Below are 20,183 nucleotides of genomic sequence, written 5' to 3' on the forward strand. Positions count from 1 at the left end.
CAGTAATGCCAAAGGCAGATAAAAGAACTGTTGAGGAGGAATGGAAGGATCTGAAAGAAAATCTAGTAATGATAACTGAGAAGGTATGTGGACGAACCGGTGGCACAAGAAGATGGAAGGAAACTCCATGGTGGAATGACAGAACAAGAACTGCTGTCCTGAACAAGAACAACATGTTCAGAAAATATTTCAAGGACCAGACTGACCATAATAAGGAACTATACAGGATTGCTAAAAAACAAGCAAACAAAGTTGTTACAGAAGAGCGAGAGAAGTTGTTGAACAAGTGGAGTGATGAACTGAAAGTGGATGTTAATGGTAATAAGAAAATGTTATATGGGATGATGAAAAATAGAAAAAAGAGATAAAGAACACTCCAAATACCTAAGAGATGATAACGAAGATCTGATCACTGAAGATGAGAAGATCAAAGAGACTTGGAGGACTTACTTTGATGAATTGCTAAATGTGAATTGCATGCAGCCTACACAAAAAGACAGTACCGGTACTATCTCATGCAAGTCTGCCTCTGACAATGGGTTAGACTCAACATGGAGTGATGTAGAATATGCCTGGAAATACATCAAAACTGGAAAATCAGCTGGTGCTGATGAAATTAATGGAGAAATGATCAAGGCTATGGGCATTTCTGGGAAACATTGGATCTACAGACTCTTTCGTAAGATCTGGAAAGAAGGGGACATACCAGTCGATTGGAAAACAGGCATCATAATTCCAATTTTCAAGAAAGGAGATAGAAAGAAAGGTTTCAACTATAGAGGCATCACTTTAACATCTCAAGTTGGTAAACTTTATGAAAGAATTATAGAGCGTAAAATCAGACCCTTTATTGAAGAGAACCTCTTCAAAGAACAGTATGGATTCAGGAAGGTGAGATCAACAACTGATTTAATCTTTACAGTCCGTCAGTTAATGGAAAAATACTACGAACACAACCGAGATTTGTGGTTAGCCTTTCTGGATATCAAGAAAGCATTTGATGCTGTGAACAGAGAGAAGATGTGGGAAACACTGAAGAAAATTGGAATACAGGATGACATGATACACAGGATCAAGAATTTGAATGAAGATACCCGAAGAAAAGTCAAAACACCTGTAGGAATGACTGAAACCTTTGATATAAAATCTGGGTTAAGACAGGGTGGTGTTTTGTCTCCTCTTCTTTTCACCACTGTGATGAACGAGATTCACAGAAAAGTTCACCAAACCATTGGAGGTAAGAAAATGAAAGTTATCTTGTTCGCGGACGATATATGCTTGTGGGGAGACTCTAAAGAAGACCTTCAAGAACAAATAAACTCCTGGACAGAAGCTGCTAAAGAATATGGACTCACCTTTAGCCAAGAGAAAAGTGAGGTTATGGTCATGAAGAGATACGGGCAACCAATGGGACACATTGAAATGGAGGAGAAATAGCTACAGATGAACCATCAATTCAAATATCTTGGAAGTATTATCTCTGATACTGGTTCTATAGACAAGGAAAATTCCCACAGAATTCAGGCAGGTAGCAACTTTTACAAAATAGTGAAAGACATAATATGGAACAAGAAAATACCAACAAAATGTAAGAGAGTCATATATGAAACTTATTACGTACCAATCCTGACCTATGGTTGCGAAACATGGACCATGGGATATAGTAGAATCCAGACAGCAGAAATGAGATTTGTCCGTAGCATGATCGGTAAAACACGGAGGGACAGAGTCTGTAATGAGGAAATTCGCAAGCAGGCTCAAGTTGTAAGAGTGCAGGACAGAATAACAGCGCAGCGACTGAGATGGACATATGTGACGCATGGGAGATAACAGATTACCGAAAAATTGTCCGACTCGTTGGCTGAATGGTCAGCGTACTGGCCTTCGGTTCAGAGGGTCCCAGGTTCGATTCCCGGCTGGGTCGGGGATTTTAACCTTAATTGGTTATTTCCAAAGGCCCGGGGGCTGGGTGTTTGTGCTGTCCCCAACATCCCTGCAACTCACACACCACACATAACACTATCCTCCATCACAATAACACGCAGTTACCTACACATGGCAGATGCCGCCAACCCTCATCGGAGGGTCTGCCTTACAAGGGCTGCACTCGACTAGAAATAGCCACACGAAATTATTATATTACCGAAAAAATGTAGGATCTAAAACTTGAAGACAAAAGACCAAGCGGGCGACCAAGACTCAGGTGCAAGGACAGGGTGAAGATTCACATTCAACAGCGAGGACATACTTTGAAAAGCATCGAAGAAGGAGAGAAGTTCAGAGACCGCAACTGGTGGAGAAGCCTCGTTCGCCGACCCATCGCTTAGGATGGAACGATGTGGGATATGTATGTATGTATGTATGTATGTAGTAGAAATTTTTTTTTTTTTTTTTTTTTGCTAGTTGTTTTACGTCGCACCGACACAGATAGGTCTTACGGCGACAATGGGACAGGAAAGGGCTAGGAGTGGGAAGGAAGCGGCCGTGGCCTTAATTAAGGTACAGCCCCAGCATTTGCCTGGTGTGAAAATGGGAAACCACGGAGAACCATTTTCAGGGCTGCCGACAGTGGGGTTCGAACCTACTATCTCCCGAATACTTGATACTGGCCGCACTTAAGCGACTGCAGCTATCGAGCTCGGTGTAGTAGAAATTTATAAATTTATTTACTTTCTAATAGTTATTAAGGAGCCATGTGAATACTCTTTTCTTCAGGGTATGCTGGTTGCCACTCATCACATCCACACTGTATATCCGTGGGCCTAGACAACTTTCTTTATTTTTTTTTAGAATAGGCTTTATATCACACCAACACAGATAGGTCTTATGGCAATGATGGAATAGTAAAGGCCTAGGACTGAGAAGGAAGTGGCCATGGCCTTAAGGTACAGCCCCAGCACCTGTCTGGTGTGAAAATGGGAAGCCATGGAAAACGATTACTTTGATCGAATTACGAAATCCACGCGAGCGAAGCTGCGGGTAATTGCTAGTACATACATACATACATACATTATCATTATAGACTGTTATGCCTTTCAGCGTTCAGTCTGCAAGCCTCTGAGAATTTACTAAACGTCGCCACAATCCTCGATTTGCAACTAGTGTTGTGGCCTCATTTAGTTCTATACCTCTTATCTTTAAATCGTTAGAAACCGAGTCTAACCATCGTCGTCTTGGTCTCCCTCTACTTCTCTTACCCTCCATAACAGAGTCCATTATTCTCCTAGGTAACCTATCCTCCTTCATTCGCCTCACATGACCCCACCACCGAAGCCGGTTTATGCGTACAGCTTCATTCATCGAGTTCATTCCTAAATTAGCCTTTATCTCCTCATTCCGAGTACCCTCCTGCCATTGTTCCCACCTGTTTGTACCAGCAATCATTCTCGCTACTTTCATGTCTGTTACTTCTAACTTATGAATAAGATATCCTGAGTCCACCCAGCTTTCGCTCCCGTAAAGCAAAGTTGGTCTGAAAACAGACCGATGTAAAGATAGTTTCGTCTGAGAGCTGACTTCCTTCTTACAGAATACTGCTGATCGCAACTGCGAGCTCACTGCATTAGCTTTACTACACCTTGATTCAATCTCACTTACTATATTACCATCCTGGGAGAACACACAACCTAAATACTTGAAATTATCGACCTGTTCTAGCTTTGTATCACCAATCCAACATTCTATTCTGTTGATTTTCTTACCTACTGACATCAATTTAGTCTTCGAGAGGCTAATTTTCATACCATACTCATTGCACCTATTTTCAAGTTCCAAGATATTAGACTGCAGGCTTTCGGCACAGTCTGCCATTAAGACCAAGTCGTCAGCATAGGCCAAACTGCTTAGTACATTTCCACCTAACTGAATCCCTCCCTGCCATTTTATACCTTTCAGCAGATGATCCATGTAAACTACGAACAGCAAAGGTGAAAGATTACAGCCTTGTCTAACTCCTGTGAGTACCCAGAACCAAGAACTCATTCTACCATCAATTCTCACTGAAGCCCAATTGTCAACATAAATGCCTTTGATTGATTTTAATAATCTACCTTTAATTCCATAGTCCCCCAGTATGGCAAACATCTTTTCCCTCGGTACCCTGTCATATGCTTTCTCTAGATCTACGAAACATAAACACAACTGCCTATTCCTCTCGTAGCATTTTTCAATTACCTGGCGCATACTGAAAATCTGATCCTGACAGCCTCTCTGTGGTCTGAAACCACACTGGTTTTCATCCAACTTCCTCTCAACGACTGATCGCACCCTCCCTTCCAAGATGCCAGTAAATACTTTGCCTGGTATACTAATCAATGAGATACCTCGATAGTTGTTGCAATCCTTCCTGTTCCCTTGCTTATAGATAGGTGCAATTACTGCTTTTGTCCAATCTGAAGGTACCTTACCAACACTCCACGCTAATTTTACTACTCTATGAAGCCATTTCATCCCTGCCTTCCCACTGTACTTCACCATTTCAGGTCTAATTTCATCTATTCCTGCTGCCTTATGACAATGGAGTTTATTTACTATCCTTTCCACTTCCTCAAGCATAATTTCACCAACATCCTTTTCCTCCTCCCCATGAGCTTGGCTGTTTGCAACACCACCATGATGATTTCCTTTTACATTGAGAAGATGTTCAAAATATTCCCTCCACCTCTCCAGTGATTCCCTGAGATCTATTATGAGTTCACCTGAATTACTCAAAACACTGTTCATTTCCTTTTTCCCTCCCTTCCTAAGATTCTTTATTACTGTCCAGAAAGGTTTCCCTGCTGCTTGACCTAGCCTTTCCAGGTTATTACCAAAATCTTCCCTTGACTTCTTTTTGGATTCAACAACTATTTGTTTCACTCTGTTTCTTTCATCTACGTACCAATCCCTGTCTGCCTTGGCCCTTGCTTGGAGCCATTTCTGATTAGCCTTCTTTTTACGTTTACAGGCTGCTCTCACTTCATCATTCCACCAAGATGTTCGCCTTTTCCCATCTTTACACACAGTTGTTCCTAGGCATTCCCTTGCTGTTTCTATTACAGCATCCCTGTATGCCACCCATTCACTTTCTATATCCTGAACCTGCTTACTGTCTACTGTTCGAAACTTCTCACTAATCATACCCATGTACTTCTGTCTAATTTCCTCATCCTGGAGACTTTCTACCCTTATTCGTTTGCAGACAGATTTCACTTTCTCTACCCTAGGCCTAGAGATACTTAGTTCACTACAGATCAGATAGTGGTCTGTATCATCGAAAAATCCCCGAAAAACTCTTACATTCCTAACAGATTTCCTGAATTCAAAGTCTGTTAAGATATAGTCTATTATGGATCTGGTACCCCTAGCCTCCCATGTGTAGTGGTGAATAGCCTTATGTTTGAAGAATGTATTCGTAACAGCTAAACCCATACTATCACAGAAGTCCAGCAAACGCTTCCCATTCCCATTAGCTTCCATATCTTTCCCACATTTACCAATCACCCTTTCGTATCCTTCAGTTCTATTCCCAACTCTCGCATTGATATCGCCCATTAGCACTATTCTATCCTTGCTGTTGACCCTGACCACGATGTCACTCAATGCTTCATAAAACTTGTCAACTTCATCCTCATCTGCACCCTCACATGGTGAATACACGGACACAATTCTTGTCCTAATTCCTCCCACTGACAAATCTACCCACATCATTCGCTCATTTACGTGCCTAACAGAAACTATGTTGCGTGCAATGGTATTCCTGATAAAGAGCCCTACCCCAGACTCTGCCCTTCCCTTTCTAACACCTGTCAAGTACACTATAATCTCCTATCTCTTCCTCATTATCTCCCCTTACCCGAATATCACTTACTCCTAGCACATCCAGATGCATCCTCTTTGCTGACTCAGCCAGTTCTACCTTCTTTCTTCCATAAGCCCCATTAATATTGATAGCTCCCCATCGAATTCCATTTCATTCGCCAAGTTGTTTCCAAGGAGTCCCTCGCCTGTCAAATGGGAGTGGGACTCCATTACTCCCATAGGTCCGAGGCTTGCTTAAAGTGTTCTGAGCTCGGTAAATTCATGAAGCAGGATGCTGCCCTACTTGCACATAGTCCAAGTGAGGATCTCTCCTCTAACGGGTTATGGACCACCGGTGAATTGTATAGTCCTAGCCGCCTGAGCACAAGGAGGGCCACGACTCAGAATATGTCCGAGATGCCCACTCCCATTCCATAGCAACTGGTATCCCGACTCTCAGGACCACTTACTAGGCCACTCAGCTGTTGCCCATGGTTCACGAACTAGGACGTGACTACAGTAACCCACAAACATGAACCATGAATTGCTAGTATGTATATATATTCACAGCCTGCTAGTTTTCACCAATTTATTTTCTTCAAAACACACCCTGCTACTTGTTTAGGAACATCTCAGTGAATGAAGTAGTAGCTGAAGTCAAACAGTTGACAAAAGCATGGTGATAATTGATGGTGTGATTATATATACTCGGATCCAGTTACAGCCGATGATGATTTACCAGTCGAATTTCAAACACTGCATCTTATATTACCAGCTACTATCGAGAGTCAAACAAAACCGATTTGGATGCAGAAATCCAAAACAAGTGCGGATATTCAAAATCCATACAATGACGTTGTTCATCCGTACAACCGTAAAACACTCAAAATCCGTACATTTTACGGAAAGAACGGAATACTTGGCAGGTATGAAATTAATTTGGAATGACTATTATTTTGCTGTGCTATTTATGTATTATTATTATTATTATTATTATTATTATTATTATTATTATTATTATTTACTAGCATATTTATGTTTGAGTAAACATTACTGTACAATGACTAAACTATGTGTTCTATATACCTGCTGCAATGCATCTGTTTACATTGCTAGCAATCAAAAAGATGCCATTGGTACACTGAAGACTCATATAAGGCCTCTCATTATAGGACAGCTGCAACGGTCAATTTTTTAAATTTGTGGTGGATGGTGTTATATATTGCATTTTCTCTCTAGAAACCTGAGAATTATTTCTTTTTTTTTTTAATTTAAAGAAAATTATATTTCAAAATTCATGCACGAGGGAGTTAAACTCTTTATTTCATTGTTATAATAATGGGTGGTCCACCCGGCCCTTGCAATCTTATTTTATGGAACCTGCTGTGTTTACTAATGTTCAGAAATATATCAGTCCCTCCCCATAAACTGGGGTAATAAAACTAGATGTGTGTTTACGGGCTAAAAGACAGCAGGAATCGTGAGCGATATTATTAATTCACTAGCAAGATACCCGTGCTTCGCTACGGTATTATACTGAAATTTATAATTGAATGCTTATTGTTTTAGATATATAATCCACCAAAATTCGCGATCTGACACGTTTTCAGCGAGAATCCACAAAAATTCCCGATCTGACTCGTTTTCTATTAGATTACGGCACGTTTCCTCCCATTTTTTAATCTTCCTTTCCAGCAATTGATTTCGTACTTCCCGGGCTAGGCTCAGGTATTCTTCCCGGTCAGTTGGGTCCATAAATCTTTGCCATACCGTATTTCCCTATAATCATTTTTAATCTGGATAAAATCCTTCAGGAGATCCGGCGTGGTGTCATATTGGGCACTGAACCCGCGGCCGGACTGCATTCTTAGTCATTACCCGTCCAGGAGCCGTTTCCAGCGCTGTTCGCATATTTGACGACGGTCCGGAACATTATTATTAATATTATTATTATTCTTATTCTTATTATGTGTTGCTGGGATGAATGATGACAGGGAAAACCGGAGTATCCGGAGAAAAACCTGTCCCGCCTCCGTTTTGTCCAGCACGAATGTCACATGGAGTGACCGAGATTTGAACCACGGAACCCAGCTGTGAGAGGCTGGCGCGCTGCCGCCTGAGCAACGGAGGATCCTTATAAGTACATTAAGAACAGTAAAATCAATTGGTCTCACCTCCTTTTACACCCCACCGCCGTTAGTTTTTACTGCCAACCCCCCCCCCCCCCCAAAAAAAAATTAAAAGAAGGCGTGTTTCTTTATGTTTAACAGAGATTCCAAACACCAATGTTCACGTCTATTACCTTCAGTTTTGAGATATAAGTATCCCCATAAATATAATTTACTTTTGTCACTTCATTTCAAACTACTCCCTAAAAAATACTTGTTTCTTTAATAGTGAAGGATCTTCTAAATACCAACTATCACGACTCTAACTTCTTCAGTTTATGATTTATGTGTCCTCATGAAAGGAATTCAACTCCTTTACACTCCCGCCCCCCAAGATGGTTTCCCCCCCAAAACGCGTTTTTCTTTGTTTTTAAAGGAGATCCAAATACGAATTTTCACGTCTGTAACAACTTTAGTTTTTATTAGATGTATATATTCTCATACAATTAAAGTCAATTAATTTTTCAATTCTTTCACCCCCTCCCCCCGCTTCATTGGATTTTCCGAGAATACGTGTTTCTTTACTTTTAAAGCAGATTGCAAATATCAAATTTCACGTCTGTAACATCTTCATTTTTAAAATATCAGTAGCCTAATTAAAAGAATTCAACACCATTTTCAGTCACTTTCACCCCTCCTCCACCCAAGTGGTATTTCCGAAAATTAAAAATACACGTTTCTTTATGTTTAATAGAGGTAAAAATACCATTTTTCACTTCTGTAACATGTTAAGTTTTTTTTAGATATACTGTAAAAATTCTCATTTTAAAATTTCACCCCTTTTGGGTTCCCCTTAAGTGGAGTTTCCAAAAACAAATCACCTATGTTTCTTTACATTTACAGGAGATTCCAAACACCCACTTTTACGTCTGTAACATTTTACGTTTCCAAGATAATCTTTCAAAAAATTCACCCCAATTTGTCACTTCTGTTTAACCGCCATTAATAGGATTTTCCAAAAACTAAAAAAATACGTGTTTCTTTATTTTTAAAGGAGACCCCATACACAAATTTTCAGTTCTGTAATATCTTCCGTTTCTGAGATATATGTATCCTCATTAAAGGCATTCAACCCATTTTTTACCCTTTTACACCCCTCCTATTGGGATTTACAGGAAACAAAAAAATACGTGTTCCTTTATTTTTAGAGGAGATTCTAACTACCAATTTTTACATCTGTAAATTTTAAAGTTTTAAGATGTAGACACATTCATTTTTAAAAATCCACCCCCCTTTTCACCCCACAATATTTGGATTTTCCAAAAACGAAAAAAGTACGTGTTTCTTTACGTTTAAAGTAGATCCCAAATACCAATTTTCAGGTCTGTAATATCTTCAGGTTCTGAAATATAAGCAGCCTCATTAAAGGCATTCAACCCATTATTCACCCTTTTACACCCTTCCTATTGGGATTTTCCTAAAACAAAAGAATACGTGTTTCTTTATTTTTAAAGGAGATTCTAAATACCAATTTTTACATCTATAAACTGTAACAGTTTTGAGATATAGATACACTCATTTTTAAAAATCACCCCCTTTCCACCCCCCATTAATTGGATTTTCCAAAAACAAAAAAAACACGTGTTTCTTTATTTTTAAAGGAGATCCCAAACACCAATTTTCAGGTCTGTAATATCTTCAGTTTCTGAAATATATGTAGCCTCATCCAAGGCATTCAACCCCTTTTTCACCCCTTTTCTCCCCTCCTATTGCGATTTTCCGAAAACAAAAAATACGTGTTTCTTTATGTTTAATGAAGATTCCAAATACCAATTTTTACATCTGCAAACTTTAAAAGTTTGGAGATATAGATTCACTCATTTTAAAAATTCACCCCCTTTTCACCCTCCCATTAATTGGATTTTCCAAAAACAAAAAAACATGTGTTTCTTTATTTTTAAAGGAGATCCCAAACACCAATTTTCAGGTCTGTAATATCTTCAGTTTCTGAAATATATGTAGCCTCATCAAAGGCATTCAACCCCTTTTTCACCCCTTTTCACCCCTCCTATTGCGATTTTCCGAAAACAAAAAATACGTGTTTCTTTATGTTTAATGAAGATTCCAAATACCAATTTTTACATCTGCAAACTTTAAAAGTTTGGAGATACAGATTCACTCATTTTAAAAATTCACCCCCTTTTCACCCTCCCATTAATTGGATTTTCCAAAAACAAAAAAATACGTGTTTCTTTTTTTTTCAAAGAGATCAAAAGTAACAATTTTCAGGTCTGTAATATCTTCAGTTTCTGAGATATACGTACTGGTATACTGATTAAGGGCATTCAACCCATTTTCCCCATTTTCACCCCTTTTCACCCCTCCTATTGGGATTTTCTGAAAACAAAAAAATACGTGTTTCCTTATTTTTAAAGAAGATTCTAAATACCAATTTTTACATCTGTAAACTTTTAAACTTTCGAGATATAGACATACTCATTTTAAAATTTCACCCCTCTTTTCACCCCCTTAGCGAAGGAATATCCAAAAATCCTCTCTTAGCGAGCACCTACATCTTAATATGAATATATCCCCAAAATTTCATTTCGTTACGTCCAGTAGTTTTGGCTCTGCGATGATGAATCAGTCAGTCAGTCAGTCAGTCAGTCAGTCAGTCAGTCAGTCAGTCAGGACAAGTTATTTTATATATATAGATTATGGGCACCCCAAATGAACCCATAAAATGAGCTCAGATACGCAGAACATGTACCTTACAACAGGAGGTGCCCACATAACCCAGGAATAGGTATTGTATAGGCTGGGAACTGCCCGCTCCATGTCAAGCCACAGAATACCAAACTTAGCAGCGGCGCTGTTGGAGATATGATAGTGAGAGTGCTTGAGGGTTAGGGAGGTTCGAATCCTGCGCAAGTTGTCTTTTTTGTAATTGTTTTGCCTGGAACATGGAGAGAAGGCATACTTTAAGAGTTTCCAAAACATTATTTGTTTATTTGGCCCTGAAAATCACCGTTGGTATTGTTGTATATGGTATGGAGTTGGGTTGGAAGAGGCTACGAAACATGCGACAGGACTTCTGTTACCTACACTCTTTAACACAGCACCTACTCGAAATGACGAATTCCATGGTCGATACACAGCTGCGTGTGATGTTGTAAAGACCATCTGGCACACTGCAGATGCCTTGGGGATGAGCTGTCTAAGGTGGCAGGACTGGCTGGCTCCTGTGTATACACCAGTTGCTTTACATGGCCCCAATGAAAAAAATATAAGGGCGTAACACTGGGCAATCTGGAAGACCAGGGGCAGGTCCTCCCCTCCCTAACCATATAATACATCGCATCGAGATGATTCCAGATGACCACTGCCGCATGTAGTGGAGTTCCATCAAGTTGAAACCATGTCCTACAGATGTCAAAAAGTGGCACAATTCAATCACAGGAGGCAGTTCATCTTAGAGAAACTGCAGGTAGCATTCTCCCGTTGGATGGCCTTCAGAAAAATGGGGACTGACGAGGTGATCACCCACGATGCCACACCATACGTTCACAACCCAATATACCTGACAAGCTGCCCCTTGTACCCAATGGGGATTATCCACACTCCAGTAGTGGATATTATGGCAATTAATGGTTCCAGTACTGTGGAACCATGCCTCGTCCATAAGAAAATGGTCACCTGAAAGGCAGGATCAGTGTCCACATGCTGTAGGGTCCATTAACAGATCGCCACCTAGACTTCAAAATCATAACAATGGAGCTCCTGTGGTAAGTGCAGATGGTATGTGTAAAACTGCTGGGTAGCCAATATCTGCATAACAGACTCCTGGCTGATTTTCACCTCCTGTGCAAAGGCCTGTGTGCTAGTGTAAGGGTTATGCCAAATAGCAGCAGTCAACACAACCACTTCATTGTGAGCAGACATTACGAGACGCTCTCGAAGAGGCCATGTCCTTCCCAGGGATACAGTTGCCCGCAAACGCCTTTCCACACTCCAAAATGTTATGCCCGTTAGTTATCTATCCGGATACAGGTCTGTGCCTGGTGTGCATTCTGCCTACCTTCCCCGTAGATGAGTTACATATTCACATACTCATCACTGGAATAAATCATGAGGCAGTGATTAAGCTTTCTGATGGTTTATTTTTTTGGTAGTTGCTTTATGTCGCAAAGACACAGATAGGTCTTATGGTGATGATGGGACAGGAAAGGCCTAGGAATGGGAAGGAAGCGTCCATGGCCTTAATTAAGGTACAGCCCCAGCATTTGCCTGGTGTGAAAATGGGAAACTACGTTGTGATGTTTTATGCCTTGAAGGAAGGGAGTTCGCGGAGCAACATACCTACCTTCCATCGCAAGTTGTTATCGTTCCAATGGGGTACATTTTGCCCCATTTGTTTCCTACAAAGCCTGGACATGTACGACATAGCCAAGTGGTTGCCTGTGTCCTAGCCACACATCATCACCTTTTCATCATTATCCAACCCAGCTTCATACCCTATGTCACAATATCAATGGCCCTTTACAAGGCTAAATAAACAAATCAGTCTGGGGAACTATTAAATATGCAACTTTAACACATTTCAGGAAACTGGTTGTTAAAAAAATTATAATTACTTGTGTGGGATTGGAACCACTGTACCCTTGGAAACTGTCCACTAACTCATCTCTGACTGCACCCCTGCCAAGTGAGCTATTACGAGGCTGGACATGCAGCAGGCAGTTTCCGGCCCATACAATACCTGCTCCTGGTCTGTGTGTGCACCTTCTGTTGTAACCATATTTCAGTGAGTCTGGAATAAGTTCATACCTACCTGCCATCGCATGCTGTTATCGTTCCAATGGGGTCCACTTTGTCTACTTTGCCTTGTGTCCTACAAGCTTGGAACATGTGCAATGTAACTAACTGGTTGCCTGTGTCGTAGCCACAGACTATCTCTCGTCCAACCCAGCTCCATACCCTATGCTATGATGCCCACAGATGTTTTCATAGGCAAATAAACAAATCCACCTCTGTAAACTATTAAGTATGGAATCTTGCTACACCCCCATTATCCCAGAAGCCCTAAAGGTAGATCCAGATTTAACAGCAGAAATCATGGAGCCACTTCTAACACCAATATGAAACGAAGAACATCTTCCTGAGGAATGGAAGAAGGGTGTCCTCATCAAGACACCGAAGAAGGGTGACTTCTCAGATTGCAATAACTGGAGGGGAATAACATTGCTCTCATATGGGGGAAAAGTGATGTCAAGAGTCATATTGAACAGAATAACCATAGCTGTTGACAGGAGACTACGTCAAGAACAGGCAGGTTTCAGAGAAGGTCGGTCTACTGTGGATCAGATTAACACACTAAGGCTAATCATTGAACAATTTGCTGAGTATCAGACATCTCTGTATATACTTTTCATTGATTTTGAAAAGGCCTTTGACTCTGTCACCGGAGGAAAATGTGGAAGGCTATAGAAAAGTTCGGAATTCCACAAAAGATAGTCCGTCTTACACAGGCAATGTATGATGTACATACTTGTCAAGTAGAACATAAAGGGAAGCTGTCTGAACCTTTTGCTGTAAAATCTGGAGTAAGACAAGGGTGTCTACTGTTGCCAATTTTGTTTATCATGACGCTGGTTTGTATGCTGAGAGAGGCAACGAATAGAAAGCATGGCATTCAGTGGGGTTTAAATAACCGATTGGAAGAACTGGATTACTATCAAAGGGTAGGAAGGGTCCACCTATTCAATACTATTAGTTTGTATATCTATATATATAAAATAAGAGTTTTGTCTGTACATTGCTCAGAATTTGAAAAGAATGGTATTTCTGTATCGGTCATGTCCACAGTAACAAGAAAATGCATTTTTTACTTTTCCGTAATTTCTGTCTGTCTGTCTGCCTGTCTGTCTGTATGTATGTATGTATGTATGTACACGCATCACGAGAAAACGGCTGAAGAGAATTTTATGAAAATCGGAATGTAAAGTCGGGTGATGAACCGCTACAATCTAGGCTATAAATTATTTTAATCACTCTGAGTGAAATGGTAGTTTAGGGGAAGGCCTGAAATTTAATTCTCAAATATTTATGTTATTAGTGGTCGTGCCTTAATGACAATCGCTAGACAAAGATGGAAATTAAGTCGCTACAATATAGGCTATACACGCTGAGGAAAATGGTAGTTTAGGGGAAGGCCTAAAATTTAATTGTCATATATTTATTTTATTAGTGGTCGTATCTTCACGAAAATTGGTATGCAAAGTCGGGGAATGGGTCACTATAATCTAGGCTATCAATAATATTATTCGCACTGAGTGAAATGGCAGTTTTAGGGGAAGGCCTGAAATGTAATCTATATATAAAATAAGTGTTTTGCCTGTACATTGCTCAGAATTTGAAATGAATGGTATTTCTGTATCTGTCATGTCCACAGTAACAAAGAAATGCATTTTTTACTTTTCCGTAATTTCTGTCTGTCTGTCTGTCTGTATGTATGTATGTATGTATGTATGTATGTATGTATGTATGTATGTATGTATGTATGATTGAACACGCATTAATCGAAAACGGCTGAAGAGAATTTAATGAAAATCGGTATGTAATGTCGGGTGATGAACCACTACAAGCTCGGCTATAAATTATTTTATTCACGCTGAGTGAAATGGTAGTTTAGGGGAAGGTCTGAAATGAAATTCGCAAATAAGTTATTTATGTTATTAGTGGTCGTATCGATAAATACTACATAACTAACCTAACTTTACTTATGTCGTAAGTTAGTAATAGTTATGTAAGAAGTTATTAAATTTCCGATCACTTATGTCTTATACATTGTTACCGTATCGCATATAATCGGAGATATTCATGAATTTGGATTTTTGTTACTAAGTCCATATCAGCGCCGAGTCACGAGAAAATGGGTAAACAGAATTTAGTGAAAATCAGTATGTAACGTCTGAGAATAAGGAACTACAGTCTACGATATAAATAATTTTGTAAGACTCCCTAATATCACAGAGTCGAAAGAAAACTAATGTGAAGGCTTGCAATATAGAAAGCTCATAAACTTTATCAACAATAACAGTACATTGACCATTGTTTGTTGTGATGTGCTTTTTGTCTTCTCTTTCCTCTCATCCCCGATAGATAGGATTACTGCAGCGTACCGAGGTTTTCTTTAATTTGCTTGACGTCGCACCGACACAGGTAGGTCTTATGGCATCGATGGGATAGGAAATGAATAGTCGTGTGAAGGAAGCGGCCTTAGCTTTAAGGTACAGCCTGGTGTGACTGGTGTGAAAATGGGAAACGACGGAATACCATCTTTTTTCTTTTTTTGCTTAACGTCGCACTGACACAGATATGTCTTATGCGACGATGGGATAGGAAAGGTCTAGGAAGTGGAAGGAAGCAGCCGTGGCTTTAATTAAGGTACAGTCCCGGCATTTGCCTGGTGTGAAAATAGGAAACCACGGAGAACCATCGTCAGGGCTGCCGACAGTGGGGCTCGAACCCACCGTCTCCCGAATACCATCTTCAGGGTTGCCAGCAGTGGGGTTCGAATCCACTACCTCCCGGATGCAATCTCACAGCTGCGCACCCCTAACCACACGGCCAACTTGCTTGGTCATACCGACTGTAACAGCCTGCCTGTATATTGGTGGGAAGTAGCTGGGGTGTAAGATAACTTTCTTCTTTAGCATGCCATTCCTCTGGTTCATACATTTTCTGATATATCTGGTACGTAACACACTGGTTCATCATAGTATTCAAGCTATACAATGCCTACTCTGAGCCACTGATTGGAATGAGTAGTGTGCATATTTAACGGAATAATGACAGAGGAGTGTTCACGGCAGTCTGCGACCTGGTTATTCCAGCTCTGGAACGTTGGACTCTTAGATCGGCACCATAGTACTGTTCGTTGAAAGTGAGAAAGTGTGCAGTTTTTCATTTGATCAAGTATTTTATATCATAACATTGCTTTCAATCGCTACATTCCTACTGACGTTTTTGTAATGACCTACGTTGAATTCAGTTAGGAAAACCACCAAGTCAGTCTTTCTGAGAATCACGTAGCGAAGCACAGGTACATCAGCTAGTTGTCTTATAAAACTGGGACTAGTTTTTTTTTTTTTTTTTTTTCCTAGTTGCTTTATGTCGCACCGACACAGATATGTCTTATGGCGATGATGGAACAGGAAGGGGTTAGGAGTGGGAAGGAAGCGGCCGTGGCCTTAATTAAGGTACAGCCCCAGCATTTGCCTGGTGTAAAAATGGGAAACCACGGAAAACCATTTTCAGGGCTGCCGACAGTGGGATTCAAACCTACTATCTCCCGAATACTGGATACTGGCCGCACTTAAGCAACTGCAGCGGCACTAGTTTCGACCCCATATATATTGGGTCATCTTCAGCCACGCTCCAAATGGAAGACATAAGAATACAAATAACCAATAATGATATAAACACTGATATGACACAATTTATAGTCTTAATTTAAACCATTGATGAAGTCTAAATAACATATCTACACTTTAAACTAAATAACACATCAAAAATGTTGTGGTTGATGGCAAACTATTTTGTCATTTCTACAGCAGCCATTGTTTTTGAGTTGATCTGGGAGTTGGTATCCTTTTCTGTGTAGACGAACAACTTGATTGATATTTATGTTTGTTCAATAGTAATATGGGTCAAGACTTATGTAGCGTTAAGCGGAACATTCGTACTTTGAATAGGTTTTCGTTATTATCAATGTAGTGATCTATTGTTTAATTTATTGGGAGGTGATGTGATATTTAGTTTAAAGTGTAGATATGTTATTCAGACTTCATCAATGGTTTAAATTAAGACTATAAATTGTGTCATATCAGTGTTTATATCATTATTGGTTATATGTATTCTTATGTCTTCCAATTGGAGCATGGCTGAAGATGACCCAATATATATGGGGTCGAAACTAGTCCCAGTTTTATAAGACAATATACAAACTAATAGTATTGAATAGGTGGACCCTTCCTACCCTTTGATAGTGATCAATTGTCAATACGGACCATAATGAAATTCATAACTTATGAGAACTGGATTATGCGGATTATTGCAGAATGTTTTCGGGACATGGAAATCAAACTGAATGACTTAAAAATAGAAGCTGAAGAAGTAGGCTTAAAGATTAATAACAAAAAGACTAAGGAAATGTGCATAAACCATCGTAACAATTGTAGCTTGACTCTAGATGGAATGGATATAGAAAGGATAGAGGAATTTTGCTACTTAGGAAGCATGGTAAGCCAGGATGGAGGTGCTTTTAGAGATGTGGTGAGTCATCTAAATAAAGCCAAAGGAGCTTTTGCATAGTTAAAAAACGAAGCTAAGGATATTCAACTCAAATATTAAATCTGTGTTACTGTATGGAAGTGAGACCTGGAAAATGACCAAAGACATTACCACAAGGTTATAGACTTTTATAAATCGGTGTTTGAGGTACATTATGAGAATATGGTGGCTAAAGATCATCTCAAACAAAGACCTTTGGGTGGCCACAAGTCAAAGTCCATACAGGAACGTATAATAAGAAAATGGAGATGGATTGGGCACACCCTAAGACCACAAGAAAGTATCACAAGGCAGGTACTGAGTTGGAATCCATAAGGCAGTTGCAGGAAAGGCAGACCGAGGATTACCTGGAAAAGAACCACAGACAAGGAGACTGCCGGAGTTAACAAGACATGGGGGGAGGTGAAAGCATTGGTAGCAGATAGAACAAGCTGGAGAAATTTCGTCAAGGCCCTATGTTCCACCTGGAAATAAAGGAAATAAGTATATATATAGTATTGCTAAACCCCGGGCAATTGGCGGTTGTAAGAAAATCGCTTGCATGGGATTCGAACCTCCATACCCTCAAGCACTGTCCACCATCATAACTCTGCCACATCCCTGCTGAGTGAGCTATTGCAAGGCAAGACATGCAGTGGACAGTTTCCAGCCAGTACAATACGTATTCCTGCTCTGCATGTGTGTGAACCTCCTGTGTTAAGGTATGTGTTCTTCGCATTTGTGCTCATTTTACAGGTTCATTCGGGATACCCATAATGAATTAATAGTGGCGCTTACGATTTCTGCTGTCTTCTAGCCCATAACCACAAATCTCGTTATATTATGCTGGTTTAGTACCTTTAAAGATACTGATACATAACTGTTTTCTTACTCCTAAACAAATGCTTTAAATCAACCCCATAGGCTGTTTACATTTTTCTTTACCATTTTCCACTGATCATAATTATGTTTTAAAAACTACGGTACCCAATGTCAGAATGTCAGAATTGTAGTAAATGCAGTGGGTTTTAAAAAAACTAGATTGCAAGGGGCAGGTCGACTACTGGTATAGTGGATCTCTACCATTCCTTACCACCTTTAAAGGTACTGATCCATACCTGTTTTCTTACTCCTCAACAATTGCTTTAAATCAACCCCATAGGCTGTTCACGTTTTTCTTTACCATTTTCCACTGATCATAATTACGTTTTAAAAACTACCCCATCCAACTCTTATAAAACATAAGGTGTTGCCTAACAGTCATCCTTTTATCACCTTCCTTTCTATTGAGTTCAATTTTTATCTTTGACAAAAACTGCTTTCATGCTTTCTGTCATATGCAGTACCTTCCCAGCTTGATTGTTGTCACCTCGCCTGACGGAAGTTGACACGCAGCAGTACAGAGTTTTATATAACAGTTGCCAGGGCCATACAGTGACAAGTACATGTTAATCGGACTCAAATGGTTCCATCAGACAAATGGAGTTGTATGGTTTCAGGTCTCATAGGACAAAGAATATGTTTTGAATCGGCTAGCAGGTTTGCACCCAAATCAGTCAGAGTTCAAGGTCAACCTTACTTTTTGTATGTACAAACAGACTATTCATGAGATAAAATCAAGGATAACATACCAGTAAGAGAATGTTCACAGGCAGGTGCTGTTCAACGGAAGAAGCCGCAACAATTTATTGTAGATGAAAACTTTTGATTTGAAGGATTTTATTAGTATTTTAAGTGAAAGAGACACTTATTTTGCGATATTTTAATTTATATGTAGTTTTAAGTGTTTTGCCGGCCCCGTGGTGTAGGGGTAGTGTGCCTGCCTCTTACCTGGAGGCTCCGGGTTCGATTCCCGGCGAGGTCAGGGATTTTGACCTGGAACTGAGGGCTGGTTCGAGGTCCACTCAACCTATGCCATCAGAATTGAGGTTTCTATCTGACGGTGAGATGGCAGCCCTGGTCTAGAAAGCCAAGAATAACAGCCGAGAGGATTTGTCGTGCTGACCAAGCGACACCTCGTAATCTGCAGGCCTTCAGGCTGAGCAGCGGTCGCTTGGTAGGCCAAGGCCCTTCAAGGGGTGTAGTGCAATGGGGTTTGGTTTGGTTTAAATGTTTTAGTTCCTGGAAAAGTCCTTTATTTTAATAGAATGTCATGTAGAAGATTGTAAGTTTAGAGTATATTTGATTGACATACCTAATCTTTTTATATCATTTTATATCTTGTGTAATCACAGTATATTCTCAACATACCTGTAGCTATGATTTCTTGGAACAATATCGGCAAAGAAAAGAGAACACGTACGTGCCCTCCAATGCCACTTCTTAGCTGGCATTGTAACCAAGCTAATTCCAGTACATCCTCTCTCAGACAAGCCTGAAATATGAAGGAAACATACATGGATTCTACATTGTATGACAGATCTGTGAAAGAATTAAATAGCAAATTGAATAACACGTTACCACCTTCTAAAAGAGTAGTGATTAGTTGCTTGTGGGATCCCCCATAGAAAGGCTCAATTATTAGTAATGAGTCAGTTGACTTGCACTGAATGATAGCCATAATAGATAGTGCTAATACCCAATATTATTTGTTGTAACCTCAATAGCTGAAAAAAATGGAGAAAAGGAATTTCTTGAAGAACTGAGTAGCAAACATTGCAACAAACTGTCAAATACCACAGTCAAAAGTAAGATAGGTCCACATATTCAATACACTTAATTTATTGTTTCTATACTTTATTCATTTTGAAACTTATTGAATAGGTAGACCCTTCTTACAGGGTGCGCACAAATGATTTGAGTGGTTTTGTCAATTATTTCTAGCCATATTGTTAGAGATATGGTGATGGTGTTTGATGTTGTAAGGCAAGTATCCCTCAAAGTTCTGTTTTGTTTGAATAGCCCTCCCTCCATACATTGTGCTTTCCCTAACACCTGCGAGAGCGCAACAGTTGCAACATCAAG

General features: G+C 39.9%; 1 protein-coding gene across 9 annotated transcripts in view; it reads right to left on the minus strand.

Annotated features, from left to right (window-relative positions):
* LOC136864227 (tRNA-queuosine alpha-mannosyltransferase) overlaps positions 1–20,183 on the minus strand; it is a 277,090-nt gene that overhangs the window by 216,507 nt on the left and 40,400 nt on the right. For 5 of the 9 annotated variants that reach the window (XM_067140954.2, XM_067140956.2, XM_067140949.2 and 2 more), the window contains 2 exons: positions 19,683–19,825; positions 19,470–19,593 (listed from right to left, as the gene is read on the minus strand). The exons of 1 other annotated variant lie outside the window; for it this stretch is intronic. In XM_067140954.2, the coding sequence (XP_066997055.2) occupies positions 19,470–19,593; positions 19,683–19,779 (221 nt within the window). In that variant the 5' untranslated portion in view covers positions 19,780–19,825. Of the gene's footprint in view, positions 1–19,469; positions 19,594–19,682; positions 19,826–20,183 lie in introns of those variants that run through there. 3 more of the 9 variants (XM_067140955.2, XM_068226216.1, XM_067140957.2) reach the window with 2 other exon arrangements.

Source organism: Anabrus simplex, chromosome 2 (assembly GCF_040414725.1).
Source record: "Anabrus simplex isolate iqAnaSimp1 chromosome 2, ASM4041472v1, whole genome shotgun sequence".
NCBI classification, from domain to species: domain Eukaryota; kingdom Metazoa; phylum Arthropoda; class Insecta; order Orthoptera; family Tettigoniidae; genus Anabrus; species Anabrus simplex.